This window comes from Echinops telfairi, unplaced genomic scaffold (assembly GCF_000313985.2).
Source record: "Echinops telfairi isolate 266 unplaced genomic scaffold, ASM31398v2 ScPeMD7_7412;HRSCAF=8450, whole genome shotgun sequence".
NCBI classification, from domain to species: domain Eukaryota; kingdom Metazoa; phylum Chordata; class Mammalia; order Afrosoricida; family Tenrecidae; genus Echinops; species Echinops telfairi.
Window position 1 is genome coordinate 12,706,493 of NW_022111312.1, and position 15,835 is coordinate 12,722,327.

Sequence of the window (15,835 nt, forward strand, 5' to 3'; positions counted from 1 at the left end):
GCGAGGAGCTCCCGCGCCGCCAGCAGATCATCCATAGCGGCCACTTCATGGTGTCGTCGCCGCACCGCGAGCACCCACCCAAGAAGGGCTACGACTTCGACACGGTCAACAAGCAGACATGCCAGACCTACAGCTTCGGCAAGACCAGCTCCTGCCACTTGTCCATCGACGCCTCGCTCACCAAGCTCTTCGAGTGCATGTCCCTGGCCTACAGGTAGGGCCTGCGACCCCAGCTGCCCTGTGTTGCCCTCCCCCTTCCTCCGGCGAGGACACAAAAAGGAGGAGGACCCACAGGCTTGGCCTGGGCGCTTTGGGTCCGCCCTGTCCAAGAGGGCTTTCGGGCCGGTCAGGGGGGACGCTCCCCCCCCCACCCCGGGAAGATAGAGGCCGGGATCGGGCCCTTCATTTCCTATTCTGGGTCTTCGCCCCACCTTCATGTTTGGGAGCAGAAAGATGGGTAGAGACCGGCCTCACCGCCCCCCACCCCCGTTGACCCCCCTCTCTCAGATGCTTTGTGCAAACAGACACCCCCCCCCACCCCCGCCAGCAGTGTAGTTGGGGAGGGGGCTCGGCCACCTGTCGCGGTGGCTCCTTTACAAAGGGTTTGACAGCCGGTGGGCCACCTGGGGTGGTGGGGCTGCAGGGCATGCTGTTTCCGGCCACTTAGCACCTCTCGTGCCTGGCACACTCCTGTCCGAAACACCCTGGCTGCTTTTCTGCCTGTGCCAGCAGAAGCAGGCAGCCCCCCTCTGCCCCATGTCTCGGGACTGGGTGGGAGGAGGCCTTGGGAGCCTCTTTGGAAGCCGCCGCCGCTGGAGCAACAGCGGTTGGAGGTGCGTCTGCCCTGCTGGCAGGTCCGAGGGAGCGGCCTCGGCCCTGAAACAGTTGTGTGAGGACAATGGCAGGGTTTCAGCTGGCTTCTTGGACACCAGCCTCGCAAGTGGGTGAACCGGCTTCTTGTGGCCGTCTCTTTTCTCTAAGAGGAAGAAATGCCTAGTCCTGGGGCCTTTAAATGGTCACACCCCCGCCAACACCCCACCCCCGTGTCCCTAGGTGTCCATGGGACTTTTACTTCAGGTGACTTTCCTGCTCAGTAGCAGCTCCTGCTGGGCCAGCAGCCCCAACGGCCTGAGCATAACTCTGGCCAGGCTGGCGCTGCAGTGTCTGCTGAGCGGGGTTATTTCGGGAGTGGCCGCCCCAACACTGGCACAGTTTCCTGGGAGTCTCTAGAAGCAGCGGAAGGAAGAGGGGGGCTTATTCCTACCCACTCTCTTCACTGATTTCCTAGGAAGCGCTGTGAGCCTCCAGTATAGCCAAGTGCGAACATTCCGTATTGCCTGACGGGAAAACACTGGATACTTGGCTCTGGACAGCATTTTCCCCCTCTGGAAGAAGTGATTCGCCAACTCGTTCCTTTGTTATGTTCTTGAAATGTGCATGCGCATTTACCCCCCTTTACACCCCCCCTCCATCTTTTCTTGAGGAGAGTTGTTTGCCACATGGCTATAGCCTGCCCCTCCCCCCAAGGAGTCCTGCCTTCACCTCTCCTTCACCCCTTTTGTGGCATGTTGGTCAGGTCCACTGTGCTTGTCAGTCTGAGCTGGCATTGAGCCTGGGGAGGATGTTCTGGTTTTTTCATAAGAACAAATGGTGTCTGCGTTGTAGCTCTGCATCCCTGGCTTAAACACAGAGCACACTCACACACATCCCCCACCCCATGTCGAGTTGATTCCTACCAACAGAGTAGAACTGCCCCACAGGTTTTCTAAGGCTTTCATCCTTACAGAGACAGGTGCCTCATCTTCTAACCAAGGAGCAGCTAGTGGGGTTTGAACCACTGGCCAGTGTTCTTCCATCTTGTTTACTCAGCCTCAAATCTGGATTCCTGCCTTAAGAATCGAAAGGGGACCCAACCAGATCACAGCATAGGCTGCTTTGCAAGGTGACAGCCCGGAAAGTGTATTAAGAAGACAACCTGCGTTTTATTTAGCTACAAACTCCCAGATGTGATGGAGTGATTGACTAGCAGGAGGCCTGCGACCTCACCTAAGTTCTGTGAAGGAAAAATAAACCAGCCTGCCCTTTGCTCTCAGTGTGGATAACCCAAGAGCTCATTATGAAGTAACACCAAAGAATTGTACTGATGTCTTTCTGTGTTTTGTTTCTCTTTCCATTTTCTTCCACAAAATGGCTTGGCCACTGGCCACTGCTCACCGAACTTTCTGGATAACAAAAAGCTCGGTTCAGTGCAAGAGGCTTTCCCTGCCCCTGTAAGCAGCAGGGCTGCTAGCATTTTGACTTTTCTGTTCCTGGGGAGCCACTGGTCTCCCCACTGGTCCTGCTTGGTCTGATGATTTCTCTCAAAGAGGTTGTGGTGTGTGTGAGGCCTGCTTGGCAGACCCCCGAATGTAGTTGGCAGTGTGGCGCTTGGTGCAGATAGACAAGAGTGACTCAGAGCCAGCTGTCTGGGCTGTGTCCTCTGGCACAGAAAGCCATGAGAGCACCGGGGAGTGCCTTTGGGACTCAGGCGAAGACTTCAGTTCAGAGGTGGTCATGCAGTGGGCCTCGAGCCCTCGAAACTGGCTCTCCAGGCATTTATTTCTCCTCCTTGGGCTGAGAGAAAGGCCAGCAGGGACTCCTCTACCATGTCTGTGGCCTAGATTCTTCTAAGGTCCACTTCCTGTCTGTCCCCTGGCCTCTGGGTGCAGGCTGCCTAACTGCCCCTGGTACACGCCATGCTTTTTTTGCGTTGGTTTCCTGTGAACTGCCTCCTGCCAGCTGTTTCCAGCTGAGGCTCAACAGCTTTTGGGGGAGGAACTAAGCACAGGGGAAGTTGTGGTCATCCCTCCTCCCCGCCTGTGAGGTGGGCTATTCTGTGTTCCCAACTGTGCAAAACGTTTAACTCTTTCGGGGTCTTTGACCAGGACTGACTGCCGGAGGTGGGGGGATCGGTGTTTGTGTGTGCCTGGGGTAAGTAACAAGGCAGCTGAGATGCCAGCAGCAGGGTAGTGGCGAGGAAGACGTTGCCTTTCCTCCAAGCAAAATGGGGTAGATGACAGGGCAGAAAACACCCCGGATTAACTTCTCTGAGCCCACCTGTCTGCCCCTGTCTAAGGGGGTCCCTGCCTAAGGGTGGAGGTGAGGCACTACCATTGAGTAGATGCCCACTCAGAGCGACCCTTGATTGAGGACAGGAGAATTTCCCTGTGGGCGTCCCAGACCGTAAATATTCATGGCAGCTGAAGACTATCTTTTCCCCCCTGGAGCAGCCTGGTGGCTTCTAACAGCTGAGCAGGCAAGGGTTTTATAATGTTTGCCGGGGGGAGGGGGTTGTGAGGCAGGCGCAGGCCAGGTGTTCTGGCTGCTGCCTCCCTGGGAACTGCTCTTCCAAGGGCATCCATCCCATGATTGCTGCCTGGAAACAGCCTTAGTGATAAGGTGTTCCCGGTGGTCAGCTCTGGCACGATACCCTGAAGGGGAGGGGTGGGGGAATGGATGGGACATGTGAGGGTGCTTGTTTTCCCTACATCTAGCCCCTCTATTTCCCGCTGTGGGAAACACTGGGGTACCCCATTGGACTGCAAAGGTTCCTTTGGAATGTGCCAGTGTCTAGCGGGGCAGTGAAAAAAGAGGAAGGCCCTCAGCAAGATGAGTGACCTGGTGGCTGTCACGATGGGCTCAAGCATAGGAGCAGTGGGAAGATGGTGTAGGGCCAGGCAGTGTTGTGCGTAGTGTTGTCACGATGGGTCCGAACAGACTCGAGGGTTACCTAACAAAAAACCAAGACACTCACTGCCATGGAGTCGATGCTCACTCAGAGTAACCCGGTAGGACAGGGTAGAATTTCCTCTGGGTTTCCTAGACTGTAATTCGTTACAGGAGTAGAAAGCCCGTCTTTCTCCTGAGAAGCAGCTGGTGGTTTCAAACTGCTGACCTTGAGGTTAGCAGCCCAACACACAACCACTGTGCCACCAGGGCTCCTCTAACAATAACAAGAACAACAGAACCTGGCGTGATGATCAGGAAGGGCCAGTCTGTGGTAGAGTAGAGTCAAAAAACCGGGCAGCCCCTCTGGAGGAAGAGAGCGTGGGTGGTGTATTTCATGCTGTTGTACAGAGAGTCCCGAGTCTGCACCAGCCCAGCAGCACACACTGACGAGAGTTAATGGGCGGACGGGCGGACGCAGCAGGCTGGTTAACACAGCATTTCAGTTCTACATCCTGTTATGAACCCAAGTTTCCAATCTATTCACTGCAGAATATGACTTATGAGAGTCTCTTAATGCCTGCTTGACAAATGATAAATAGATGCATTCTTGGCTTGGCTGGGTGCGTTCTCCAGCCCCACAGTGGAGCCATGTGCAGCAGCACGTAGGTCATGGTTCTCGCCCTCTTCACATTTTAAGGAATGCCACACATGGAAGTCTCCCACACAGATTCTGAGCAGTTAGTGGAGAGTTGTTGATGACTGGGATTGGTTTCACTTCTTTACCTCTTTAATGACCTCTTCCCACCAGGAGGCTTGGGTGGAAGGGGCTGGGAAAGCGGGGTCACCTTTTTATGTTATTTATAGTTAGGCAGTAGCTGTCTTGGAAATGGGCTTCTGCTGAACTGGACAATTGAGGTGACTGTAACTTGGGACCTCTGAGGTAGCCTTGGGATAGAGGTTTCCGGAAGGTTGTTCTCTAGGGTAACCCTCCGTCCATGAAATATGTGGAAAACGTTTGCTTTGTAGAAAATAGTGAAAAGATAACATTTGCCAGACTAGTCCAGGCCCATGTAAGTTGAGGAATGCTGCCTTACACAATACGGTTTGAGTCCTGGGACCCAGGAGAAACTGTATCTTCACTTAGAACCCACAGCCAGGCTTTTCCTAACTTGCTTTATTTTAGTCTCTAACTTTTGCAGGTGTGCTTCACAGACCCTGTGTCTCCTCCCCCACCCCCACCCCCTTTAAAAAAAAAAAAGAAATGGAAAGTTTGGTGTTCTGCACCATTTCCACTTCTTGGCTTGGGGTCCCTCTTTGGTCATTCTCACAGTATTTCAAACATTTTCTTCCTGCGGTGTAATGTCTTCTGTTTAACTTTCCTCAGCACCGGGACACCAAAAACCTGTCACTTGCTTAATCGTGAGACCTGCAGAGTCTCCAAGGCCTGCTTGTGTATGCGTAGTGGGTACAGAGACGAGGTCGTCACTCCCCACTAGGAACTCACAAACTTGGGTCAGGGGCAGATCACTTGTTAGAGCTTCGACCCCATTTTGCTACAAACTCAGCTTGAGAGAGGGAGGTCATAGCCCGAGTCAGTGGGGGCAGTCGCCCCCGGATGGCAGTTCAGGGCTTATGGCCTCTTCCTCATGTTGTGATAGCGATAAAATATCACGAGTTGCTCTCCCTGTAGGAATACCTCTGGCTCCCTTTTGCCTGTCTTCCCCCCACTGGTCGTGGGTGGGGGGGTGGGGGGGCATAATTCCATGGGATGAAGAGGCTGGCTGGCTGCCAGCTCAGGGAATGGGAGGGAAGGGTGATAGGCTCGTGGGGAGTCTGCAAGAAGAGGGTGGAGTGGACGCTGGAGGAGGGTGCTTGCCATCATGGGAGACAAAAATGCACACGAACCTAGCATCTCGTGTCTCCAGTTGGTGGGTTATTTTAAGCAGTTTTCACAACCACCCTGTCAGGCAGGTGATGGTGGTCAGATCCTCGCTTTTCAAATTAAAGGTAGATTAAAATAAGCGGAGGAAACCAGGACTGTGAAGTGCGTTTGCTCAGCGGTGAGGTCACTCGTGTGAGGAGAGTTCCTGGAGCCGGAACATGCCCTCCCTCAGCAGCTCTGGAAAGCCGGACCCCCTGTTGGTGAGCGCTAGAGGGGGTAACGGACACCCTGCCCTTTCCCCCTGTCACCCTCCTAAACCGTCCCAAGTCTTGTCACCATGGTCTTGGTCAGCCCAGGACCCATGTTTGTGTCAGTGTTGGAGTGAGTTCCTGGTGGTGCAAAGGGCTACTGGCTGGAAGGTTCAAGGTTCCAGCTGCCCAGAGGAAACAGAAAAACTATCTCGTGCCCGAGTTATTTTGTGCTACGCAAGGCCACATGGGACTTCATTTTTACAAATGGCAGGTTTGTGACACTTGGTGTTGACCAAGTCTCTTTGAGCCATTTTTCTAGCAGCACATGGTCACTTCATGTGTCTGTGCTCCATTTTGGTCATTCTTGCCGTTCTTAAACAGATTATCAGGCTGTGACACACTTCAGACTGCAGTGTCAACGTCACCTTCCTGTGCACTGGGCAAGCAGCATGTGTGTGACTTGCTCTGTCGTGGTTGTTGGGAACAGAACCTACACTGACCAAGAGGCTTGCCTGGGAGGCAGACACTGCGGGGTGCGGGATGCAGTGCCATCAGGATTGACTGGACACTAGTTTTCTGATCTCTGCTGCGTGGGCCTGATTTATTGACATCCTAGCTGCCTTCACCTCTGACACTCGTCCACCAGGCAAAAAACCCACTGCCACCGAGTTGACATCAACTCATAGCGACCCTATAAAGGGGTTCCGGAGACTCTGCAAATCCTTACGGCAGCAACTTGCCTGAGAGGAGCCCAGGTAGCCTAGGGTGTTATTGAGCCAACTCAGTGGCAGTGAGTTTGTAATTTGAGGAGACTCATCTTTAGCCCAGGGATCAGCTGGTGGGTTTGAACTGCTGACCTGGCAGTTAACAGTCCCATGCTTACTCAGCAGCACCATCACGCCCTACTGCTTGCCACTAAACCTACTTAATAAGAAACATTTGTGGACAAGGAACACTCAGGGGCCTGTCAGCCAACTTACTGATTCTCCCTGTGGCACACCTTGATCTTCTTCAGCTGTGGGACATCGGACCACGTGCTGGTGTTGGCGGTGATTATAGGGAGGTAGGCTCATGAAAGCTCCTGCTCCCCCAGGTGTCCACCTAATTCCTGGAAGCTAGGAATGTAAAGGAATCTTCAAGGTGCCCTTGGAATCTAGGTTGTGAGTCAGTTGACTTGGTTATCTGGGTGAACCCAGCATAGAAAAGAAAAAACAAAAACCTCTAACGTGGAGTCTAGAAGGCAACGTAGATCCCACCCCACCCCCAGCCCCCGGGTTCTTAAGGCTGTAGATCTTTAAGAAAGACCACTGATTGCATTTTTCTCCTGAGGAGCACGGGTGGTTTAGAACTGCGGATTCTTTGGTTAGCAGCCAAGCACTTAATCACTGTGCCATCAGGACTCCTTTATGTAATCATCACAAGGGTCCCTAAAGGGAGCAAAAGGAATTGAGAGAACCAGAGAGATGGCATGTGACAAGGACTAGGTCCAGTAAAGATGAAGAAGGGGCCAGGGGCAGCTTGCTGTGGGGATGGGGCAGGGGACTGGCAATCTCAGCATGACCCTAGAATTTCTCGACTGCCAGGCTTCGGTGAAGGGTGCAGCTGAGGGTCTAGGCAGCCCCAGGCCCCTCCTCTACTGCACAAACATAAGGGTTTTAGAAAGTTCAATTCTGTTATCTTTCATTTCTGTTTCCCCACGAACTTTTGGTAGCCCCTTGGATGTGGCCCAGCCCAACCCTCAAGCGTTACTTTCTTTGTGGTCACCCACACTCAAGCCCTGCTGCTCAGCCTCTTCACATCTGCATCTCTGAGCACCTGTGTCCACCTGCCAGGAGCTGGCCTGTGGCCTGTGCTTCATCTAAGGATTTCGATCCCCACGGTCTCATTGGCCACACTTCCCCTAGTCCCAGCGTTAGAGAGAGAGAGACAGGCCTGAGCCTTAGAGGTCAGGCCTGACTGGACCTTAGGTTGGCTGCCCGTAGCACAAGTGCACCTACGCTCCAAATGAGAGAGAGGCCTCTGACGTGTGCCATGCCCCGTACTGGGTGCCTTAGGACTGGGAAGAAGGGCAGTACGGGGCCAGTGTTGTGGGCGTGGGCTTCATAGGCAAGAAGGGAGCCCAGTAAGGGGCTGCGTTGGCTGTGGTAGGAAGCTCGGGTTCTGGTCTTGTTGCATTGGGAGTCTGGTTGCTCTTCTCACAGAGGTGATGGGACTGCCGTGTGGGCACTGGACTGTCGGGGGACCAGAGTGGAAGCAAGGGGGTTTTTGGAGAGCAGTGTCAAGCTAGGCTGCAGTAGTGGAAGTGATGAGACGTGATGGGGTCAAGGTGGGTTTTCAACGTGCTAGTAATGGATGAAAGTGACCTGGTGGCACCATCAGGTCAGTGGGCCAGACCCGGGAGAAAGGTGAGGCTTTCCGCGCCTGTGCAGATTGGCAGCTTTGGGGACTGTATGTACACGGGGTCGCTATGGCTTAGAGTCGAATCAACAGCAGTGAGTTCAGTTTGTTTTCTGTGAAGTAATTCGTTGGACCCGGGGGAGGAAAGAACCACCTGTGACTCTGGGGCCTTCTGGCCTGAGCTGCTGGCACTGCTGCCCGCTGGAGCCGTGCCCCAGGCCGTCCTGCCAGCCGGAGCGTGGGCGGGCAGCTCCCCCTCAGTGGGGCCTCAGGGAGGTCTCGGGCAGCCAGCCACCATTTTTGCATCCCGGGCGGGGCGGGTCCTGGCTGCTCCAGCCTCTCTCTTGCACCACTGCTGGGCCTCCCCGGGGAGCTGGGTGGGGCGGTGAGTCTTGTTTTTCGTGTGGAGGTTCGCTGTCACCCATCCTTAGACTGCTTCCACAGGAGCCAGGGGGGAGGTCTGGTTTTGGATCCCGTAACAGTGCGTCTCTCTTCTCGCTGTGTCAGGCTAGACTGCAGCATCAAAAGCCTCTAGGACAGCAATTCTCAACCTGTGGGTCGTGACCCCTTTGGGGGTCCAACGATCCTTTCACAGGGGTCGCCCGATTCATAACAGCAGCAAAATTACAGTGATGAAGTAACAACAAAAATAATGTTATGGTTGGCGGTCACCACAAAATGAGGAACTGTATTAAAGGGTCACGGCATTAGGAAGGTTGAGAACCACTGCTCTAGGAGGAGGCTGTGTAGAAAGGGGTCTACCTCTGGAGAAGTCCAGAAACAGGATTCCTTATCAGTTGCTGTGGGTCTGAGAAGTGAACCTGAAGAGTCTGGTGTAGTCAATCTCCCAAACCCAAATCAAACCCACTGCAGTCAGGTGGATTCCAACTCCCCGAGATCCTTATAAGCAGAGTACCATTGACAGTGGCTCCCAAGGCTGTCGTCCTTACAGCAGACAGCCGCATCTTTCTGCCACGGAGCTGGAGTGACTGCTGGGTTCGCGTGGTTGACCTCTCAGTTAGCTGTGTGGCACTTTAATCACTATGCCACCAAGGCTGGTCTGGAATAGGTAATAACCCCCCAAACCACCCACTGCCATTGAGTTTATTCTGATTCATGTAGACTCTGTCTAGGATTTGTGAGACGGTAAATCTTCATGGGAGCGGAGAGCCGCCTCTTTCTTTCGCAGGGCAGCTGCTGGGCTGGAAAGGCCAACCTTGTAGTTAGAAGCTCATCGCCTAACCCATGGGGTCCCCAGGACTCCTTGGATGAGGGAAGAGCAACCCAAACTCAGTGCCATTGCATTGATTTTGACTCATTGTGACCATATAGGGGAAGGTAGAACTGTAACTATCCATGGGAGTAGAAATCCCCACCTTTCTCCCTCAGAGGGGCTGATGTTTCAAACTGATACACTTGCTGTTAGCAGCCCAACACGTAACCACTGCTCCACCGTGCCTTCTGGGATTAGGCGGGTAAAAGCCAGGGGTTCAGAGCTCAGAAACGGGGTTAGGGGTAGGGTTGCTGGAGAGAGTCAGGCTCATGGTGAGACAGAGGTATGGGGCTCTTTGCTGCCCTGGAGATGGGGCCCCAGGCTGTAGGGGCACAACTTCGCTGTCGAGGAAGGTGTGAGGCAGCAGGAGGGACAGCGTGAAAGCTGGCAAGTGATTCCTTCCCTCTGAGGTTCGGGGGCATGTCCTGAGTGAGGTGGTCTATCAGCTTGTCCCTGTCAGCAGAGCAAAAAAGCTACTTAGGAAAGTAGGGAACGGGGCTGTCTTTACTTCTGTTGCGCAGAGGGTCGCTTGAGTCGGGACCGACTGGACCCCATCTAACTACAGCAGTTCTCTGACATTTGCGCTATATTCCGATGGTTTGCTAATGGGGACAGCCCTAAAGCGGTGCCCTTCACCTGTGCCCGTGGGATGGGGCCCATTTGTAAACAGACCTCTGTCCTTGTCCTTGTCTTCGAGTTGGCACTTGGGACTTGCCCAGAGTAGCTCCCTTTTTAGAAAGTTCACTAGGAATCTTTTTTTTTGGATAAAATCTTTTCAATGAGTTGTTCTTCAGACATTGCATTAGTATATTAGTTTGTCCGTTCTCCAGCTGAACAGCAGGGTTTAAAAGTTCCTCCTGTAGAAGATAGCTAGCTCCTGTTTCTCTGCCTCGATGCTGGGTTGTTTCATCACCTTGTCAGCAGATAAGGTTTTTGAAGACAACTTGATTGTGGTCTGATTTGCATTCTGTGAACTGCCCCTGTTGAAGTGAAGCTGCCTGGATTTGAATGTGTGCACTGCTTCATGCAGTCAGCACCACAGTCCAGTCTAGAAGGGTGCCAGCGGGCTCGTTTGCATTAATCTCAGTTCCAGCCTCAGCCCCAGGCAACTTCTAGTCTACTTTCTGTTTCTATAGATATGCCACCCTTTGGAATCACGCACCGTGTGGTCTATTGTGTTGGCTTCTTTCGCTTGGCATGAGTTTGAGTTCCTTAGGTTGTAGCCCTATTTTGTTCCTTTGCGTTGATGACTAGCATTCCCTGGAACCGGTTTACTACACTGATTATCCTGTTGCATGATCCATTGTCTGGATTGCACAACTCCTTAGAAATGGAAGGCAGATTAGTGGTTGGCTGAAGCAGGGGGTGTGGAGAGGTACTGTTAACGGGTGTGGGGTTTGATTGGAGGGGGCAGGGGCAGGTAATAAAAATGTTTTCAAGTTAGGTAGTGGTGCGTGTTGGACACATCACTATGAATATACTAAAAACCACTGAACAGACCATAAAAAGCAGGTGGACTTTATGGTATGTGAATGACATATCAATCAAGCCATTATTTTAATATTTTAAAATATTAAAACGAATTCAGGTATTAAAATTCAGGTATCTTTTGGGAATGTAACTGAAGAAGTACTGGACCAGATGATGCTTTGAGGTCCTTCCTGTGTCAGTGTCTAGAAATTCATGATTCTGTACCAGCCATCTCTGTGTGTGGTGGCCTTCCCTGAGCGTGTTCCTGTGTCTACACTGCCTGGGGACCGGGCCTGGCCAACTGGGCTTGCCAAACCCACCAACCACCCTGTGGGAGAAAGATGTGGCAGTGTGCTTCCGGGAAGATGTCAGCCCTGGAAACCCCGTGGAACAGTTCACTCTACCCTAAAGGATCGCCAACCCCCCAACCCCCCCTCCATCTGCCCCTTTAAGCCACAGTTGCCTGTGCATACAGATGTGAAACCATCTGCTTGGTTGGGCATGCTCAGAGTGGATAGTTTCTAGTTTCTCCATATTCAGGGTACTTGCTTTGGCTCTCATGTCTTGGGAATGGAAGGGTGACCTAAATTCTTCAGTTTGTGAAACTCTGGACTGTTGATCTTAATCCTAGTGTGATGGTTCATTTTGGAGAACTCCCCTTAAGAGTCACCCCATACTACCTGGGGCAGGGCTGCGTGGCAGTGAGGGATCTTGGCGTGACTAAGAGGTCATACTTTGGCTTCGTTGTAAACAGTTGATGTGGTTATCAGTGAGACAAAATTATAACCATAAATTAGACTGAGGAGTCTTCTCGTGGTTGTGTTTGAAGTTTTATCTTTTTTTCTCTCTCTCAAGCTGAAGTGGATTTTACATGAAATGCAATGAGCCATTTAAAGGAGCAATTCCGTACCAAGCAGTGCATTCCCCATGTTGTGTAACCACCACCTCTCCAGTTACATTTTCAGCACCCCAAAAGGAATCCTAGGCCTGTGAGGCAGTTGCTCCCCCCCTCCCTTCTACCAGCGCCCAGCAACCACCAATCTGTGTTCTGTCTCCAACCCGACAACACCCAAACCCCTGCTGTCAAGTCGATTCTGACTCATAGAGACCATGTAAAACAGTAGAAATGCCCCATGCATCCCCCCCCCCAGCCCATTTCTTTAGGAGCTAATTCAGACATCACATCATTCCATAGTTTATCACAATCACATCAAGCAGTGATGTACAATTGCTACCACAATCAGTTCCAAACCATTTTCTTCCATCTTGAACTCCTTGATAGCAGCTGCCCTTTACCCCTCTCCCCTCCCTCACCATATCCCCAGGAACCCTTATTCTAATTACTGTCTCTATAGGTTCATCAGTCTTGGATTTCATATACCGAAAAAGAGCGAAATACATCACAAAGATTGAATGACAAAATATCAGAGATGAACCTCAATATGCAAAAAAAAAAACCCCACAAAATATTGAAAGTCAGACCAAGCCCAACATGTATCAAGTGACTAAACAGTTAATGTGATGTTAATTGTTATAATGTTAATGTGATAATGTGGTTCTCAATGAGATACAATTAATACCATAAGTTAGACTGAGGAGTCTGCTCATGGTTGTGTTTGACGTTTGTCTTTTTTTTATTCCCATCCCTCAATTATGGTTAGGGGAAAATCACCGGAGGCTTATTTCCTGTGTAAACCTTGAAAATCTGCCTTAGGCTTCCACTGTCATCCATATAGCCTTCTGCAAACCAGAATCTCACACTTCAAGCTCTTATACTAGGCCCTCCTTTGGCTCTGGACTATATAATTTACAATCTTTGAGTCATGTATGTTGGTGTGCTTCTTCCATGTGGACTTAGTTGACATGTCACTTAGATGGCTGCTTGTTTATAAATAAATTATTAAGACCCCAGATGCTATTCTATCTGATAGCTGGGCACCATGTAATTTCTTCACTACACTTTGGTATAACACCCTTATCTTCTGTGTTTCCTTCATGAGGGTGAGTATAAAGCAGGGCCAGTGTGTAAGAACTAATTGTTCTTAGATTAAGTGTGAGTCCCAAATCCATTCCTAGATTGATGGTTTTTTTATCTGCCTCTGACGCCCCTTACAGACCTCTTTTTTATTTTATGATTGTGTTAGTCAGGGTTGACTAGAGAACAAATCCAGGGAGACACTTATATGTGTATAAGAAAGAACTTTTATTAAAGATGCAGGAAGATTCACGGGCCAGTGGGTGGAAAGTCTTGTGGATCCAGTGGTGATAGAAGCATCTCAGCACTGGTGTGGGTCTCTGTGTGGCTCCTCCAGCTCCAGGGCTCTGGCTCCATCAGCTTAGCTCCATGTGGCTTGTCAACTGGAATGTCTCTCAGGGAGCGTCTATGTCCTGCCTCCAGTGAGCTATTTATGTCCTTCGCACCTCCAAATGAGGTCATCTAGCTGTCACCTGATTGACAGGCTAAACTGCACCCCTTTGCAGATTGACAGGAGAGTACGGAACTGCCACAATGGTAGAGAATCTAATCAGTCATCTCTCTGGAGCATAAAGATCTTCTGTTAGTGTCATTGATTAGCTCATGGGACTAATTTTTTAAAAATGTTAAGAGGGAGATTGAACAAGTGTAGGCTAATTACATATCGCAATACCACAATTATTGTACAGAATAAATGCTATTTACACACAGTGGGAGTTACACAGTGGGAGTTGGTTGTCAGGCAAAATTTACAATAATATTCACTGACAGCTTTGTCGATCACAGCTCTGCCAGAGTAATACATACCTTAATACAGCAAATAGGACATTGATGTTCAGAGTCAGTGTTGGTCCACCTACCGACAGTTCAATAAATACTCTTGGTGTAGCTTCCGCTGCTTCCCGCTCCATATGGTTTCAGTTTTAAGTCCTCGGGTTTCCAGGTGTGTTTGAGGTAGAGTCTAGTTCACCTAGTAGAGTTTCCACATCAGATCCCTCTGGGATGGTCTTTGGGGCATGTTGTGTGCTTTGAAGATCCAGGGATGCAGTGTCCAGTGTTCGAAAGGACTTGGCCTGCGTCGCCAGGGGACCAGTACAGAAACTCAGGCCAATGTGGCTTATTAGGCCGTGGAGTGTCTGAGGCTGTCAGTCTTTGGGGAGGCCGAGTGCCTCATCTTCCTCCTGACAGATTTGAACCGCAAACCTTTCAGTTGGGAGCCCAGCTCTTAACCTGCTGTCCCTGTGGACTACCTATTCTGAATATTTCATAGAAACGGAATCATAAAATCCTTTGACTTCATTCATTTTTATGCGTGAGTAATCCCAGTGTGCATATACCACAACTTGTATTGGGCTGCTTCTGCCATTTGGACACGGTGACTAATGCTGCTGCGGACATGCGTGGTCAGGTACTACTCAAGTCCTTTGACCATTTTTATTTGGGTAGTCTTTGTTGTGGAATTGTAAGATTCTGTTGTATGAAGGGAACTTCAGAAGCTTGTGGGGAAATTGCATTATCTTTTTTATCTGATATACTGAATACTAGATCCTTATCAGATGCAAGATTTGACAGTATTTCCTTCCTTTCTGTAGATTTAGGTGGTGTGTTAGGCCAGGTTGACTAGAGAAGCAAATCCAGGGACACTTATGTGTGTGTAAGAGAGTTTCGTATCATAGAGCAATTGCATATTGAGAAAACATCCCAGTCCAGATCAAATCCATAAGTCCGATATTAGCCTATATGCTCCATACTAGTCTATAAATTCCTCTTCAGACTCATGCAGCACATGCAGTGATGCAGAATGCAGGAAGGTCACAGGGTGGTGAATGAAAAGTCTTGTGGATTCAGTGGTTCTGGAAGCATCTCAGCACCGGCAAGGTTCTCCACGTGGTTCCTCAACAGGAAGGTGCAGCAGGGAGAAAGTATGGCCCTCCTCCAGGGAGGAAGAGAAGAAGTTTCCAGAATCCTCATGAGAAGGCCACGCCCACCAGAGGGCATCATCAGGCTGTGACTTGAATGACAGGCTGGACTCCGCCTTCACTCTTAATGTGCTCAAGTTGGCAGCAGATTATGTAACTCCCACAGTGGTTTTGCGCTTCCTGACCATGCCCTTTGCAGAGGTTTTCGTTTTGATGAAGTCAGATGCAAATATTTTTTCTTTTGTTGCTTGTGCTTTTGATTTTACATCTTAAGATTGAGTTGCCAAATTCACGACCATGAAGATTTCTCTTTGTTCTTCCCTTTCTGGCCTCTCTTCCTCGTCCTTGGGGATGTATGTCTGTCCAGAGGCCAGTGCCGCACAGTGTTGCTCATTGTGAGTCTGCAGTTAAGTGTCAAAATCAAGTGTGAGACCTTCACATTTTGTTCACATTTTGTTCTTTGTTTCCACTGTTGTGATTTACAATTTTTTTTAAATTGGGGGCTCGTACAACTCTTATCACAATCCATACATACATCCGTTGTGTCAAGCACATTTGTACATTTGTTGCCATCATCATTTTCAAAACATTTTCTTTATGCTTGAGCCCTTGGTATCAATCAGCTCCTCATACAAAACGTTTTAGTTTTTAAACATGAACATTTAATCTCTACTTCCGACCTCACTTCTCCAGTGTGCATTTGTGCTCGCACCTGTGCACGCACATTAGGGGTGTCCAGAAAGGAATGGAGCCTGGTGGCCTAGTGGGTTAAGTGCTCAGCTGCTAATTCAATGGCTGGCAGTTCAAACCCAACAGCTGCTCCTTGGGAGAAAGATGTGGCACTCGGGTTCCCTAAAGATTGACATTCCTTCCATCCTACACGGTGCTGTCAGTGGTTTTTAGTGTTTTCAGAGTTGTGTTACTCATCAGTATCTGCTCCGCCCTGTAGGGCCACTGAGT

The 15,835-nt window shown here is 50.4% G+C and overlaps 1 protein-coding gene across 2 annotated transcripts in view; it reads left to right on the forward strand.

The window, feature by feature from the left end:
* Positions 1 to 23: 23 nt before the first annotated feature.
* Positions 24 to 15,835, forward strand: part of LOC101662154 (MLX interacting protein) — a 60,372-nt gene continuing 44,560 nt past the window's right edge. For both annotated transcript variants that reach the window (XM_045296847.1, XM_045296849.1), the window contains exon 1: positions 24 to 214. In XM_045296847.1, the coding sequence (XP_045152782.1) occupies positions 48 to 214 (167 nt within the window). In that variant the 5' untranslated portion in view covers positions 24 to 47. The remainder of the gene's footprint in view (positions 215 to 15,835) is intronic.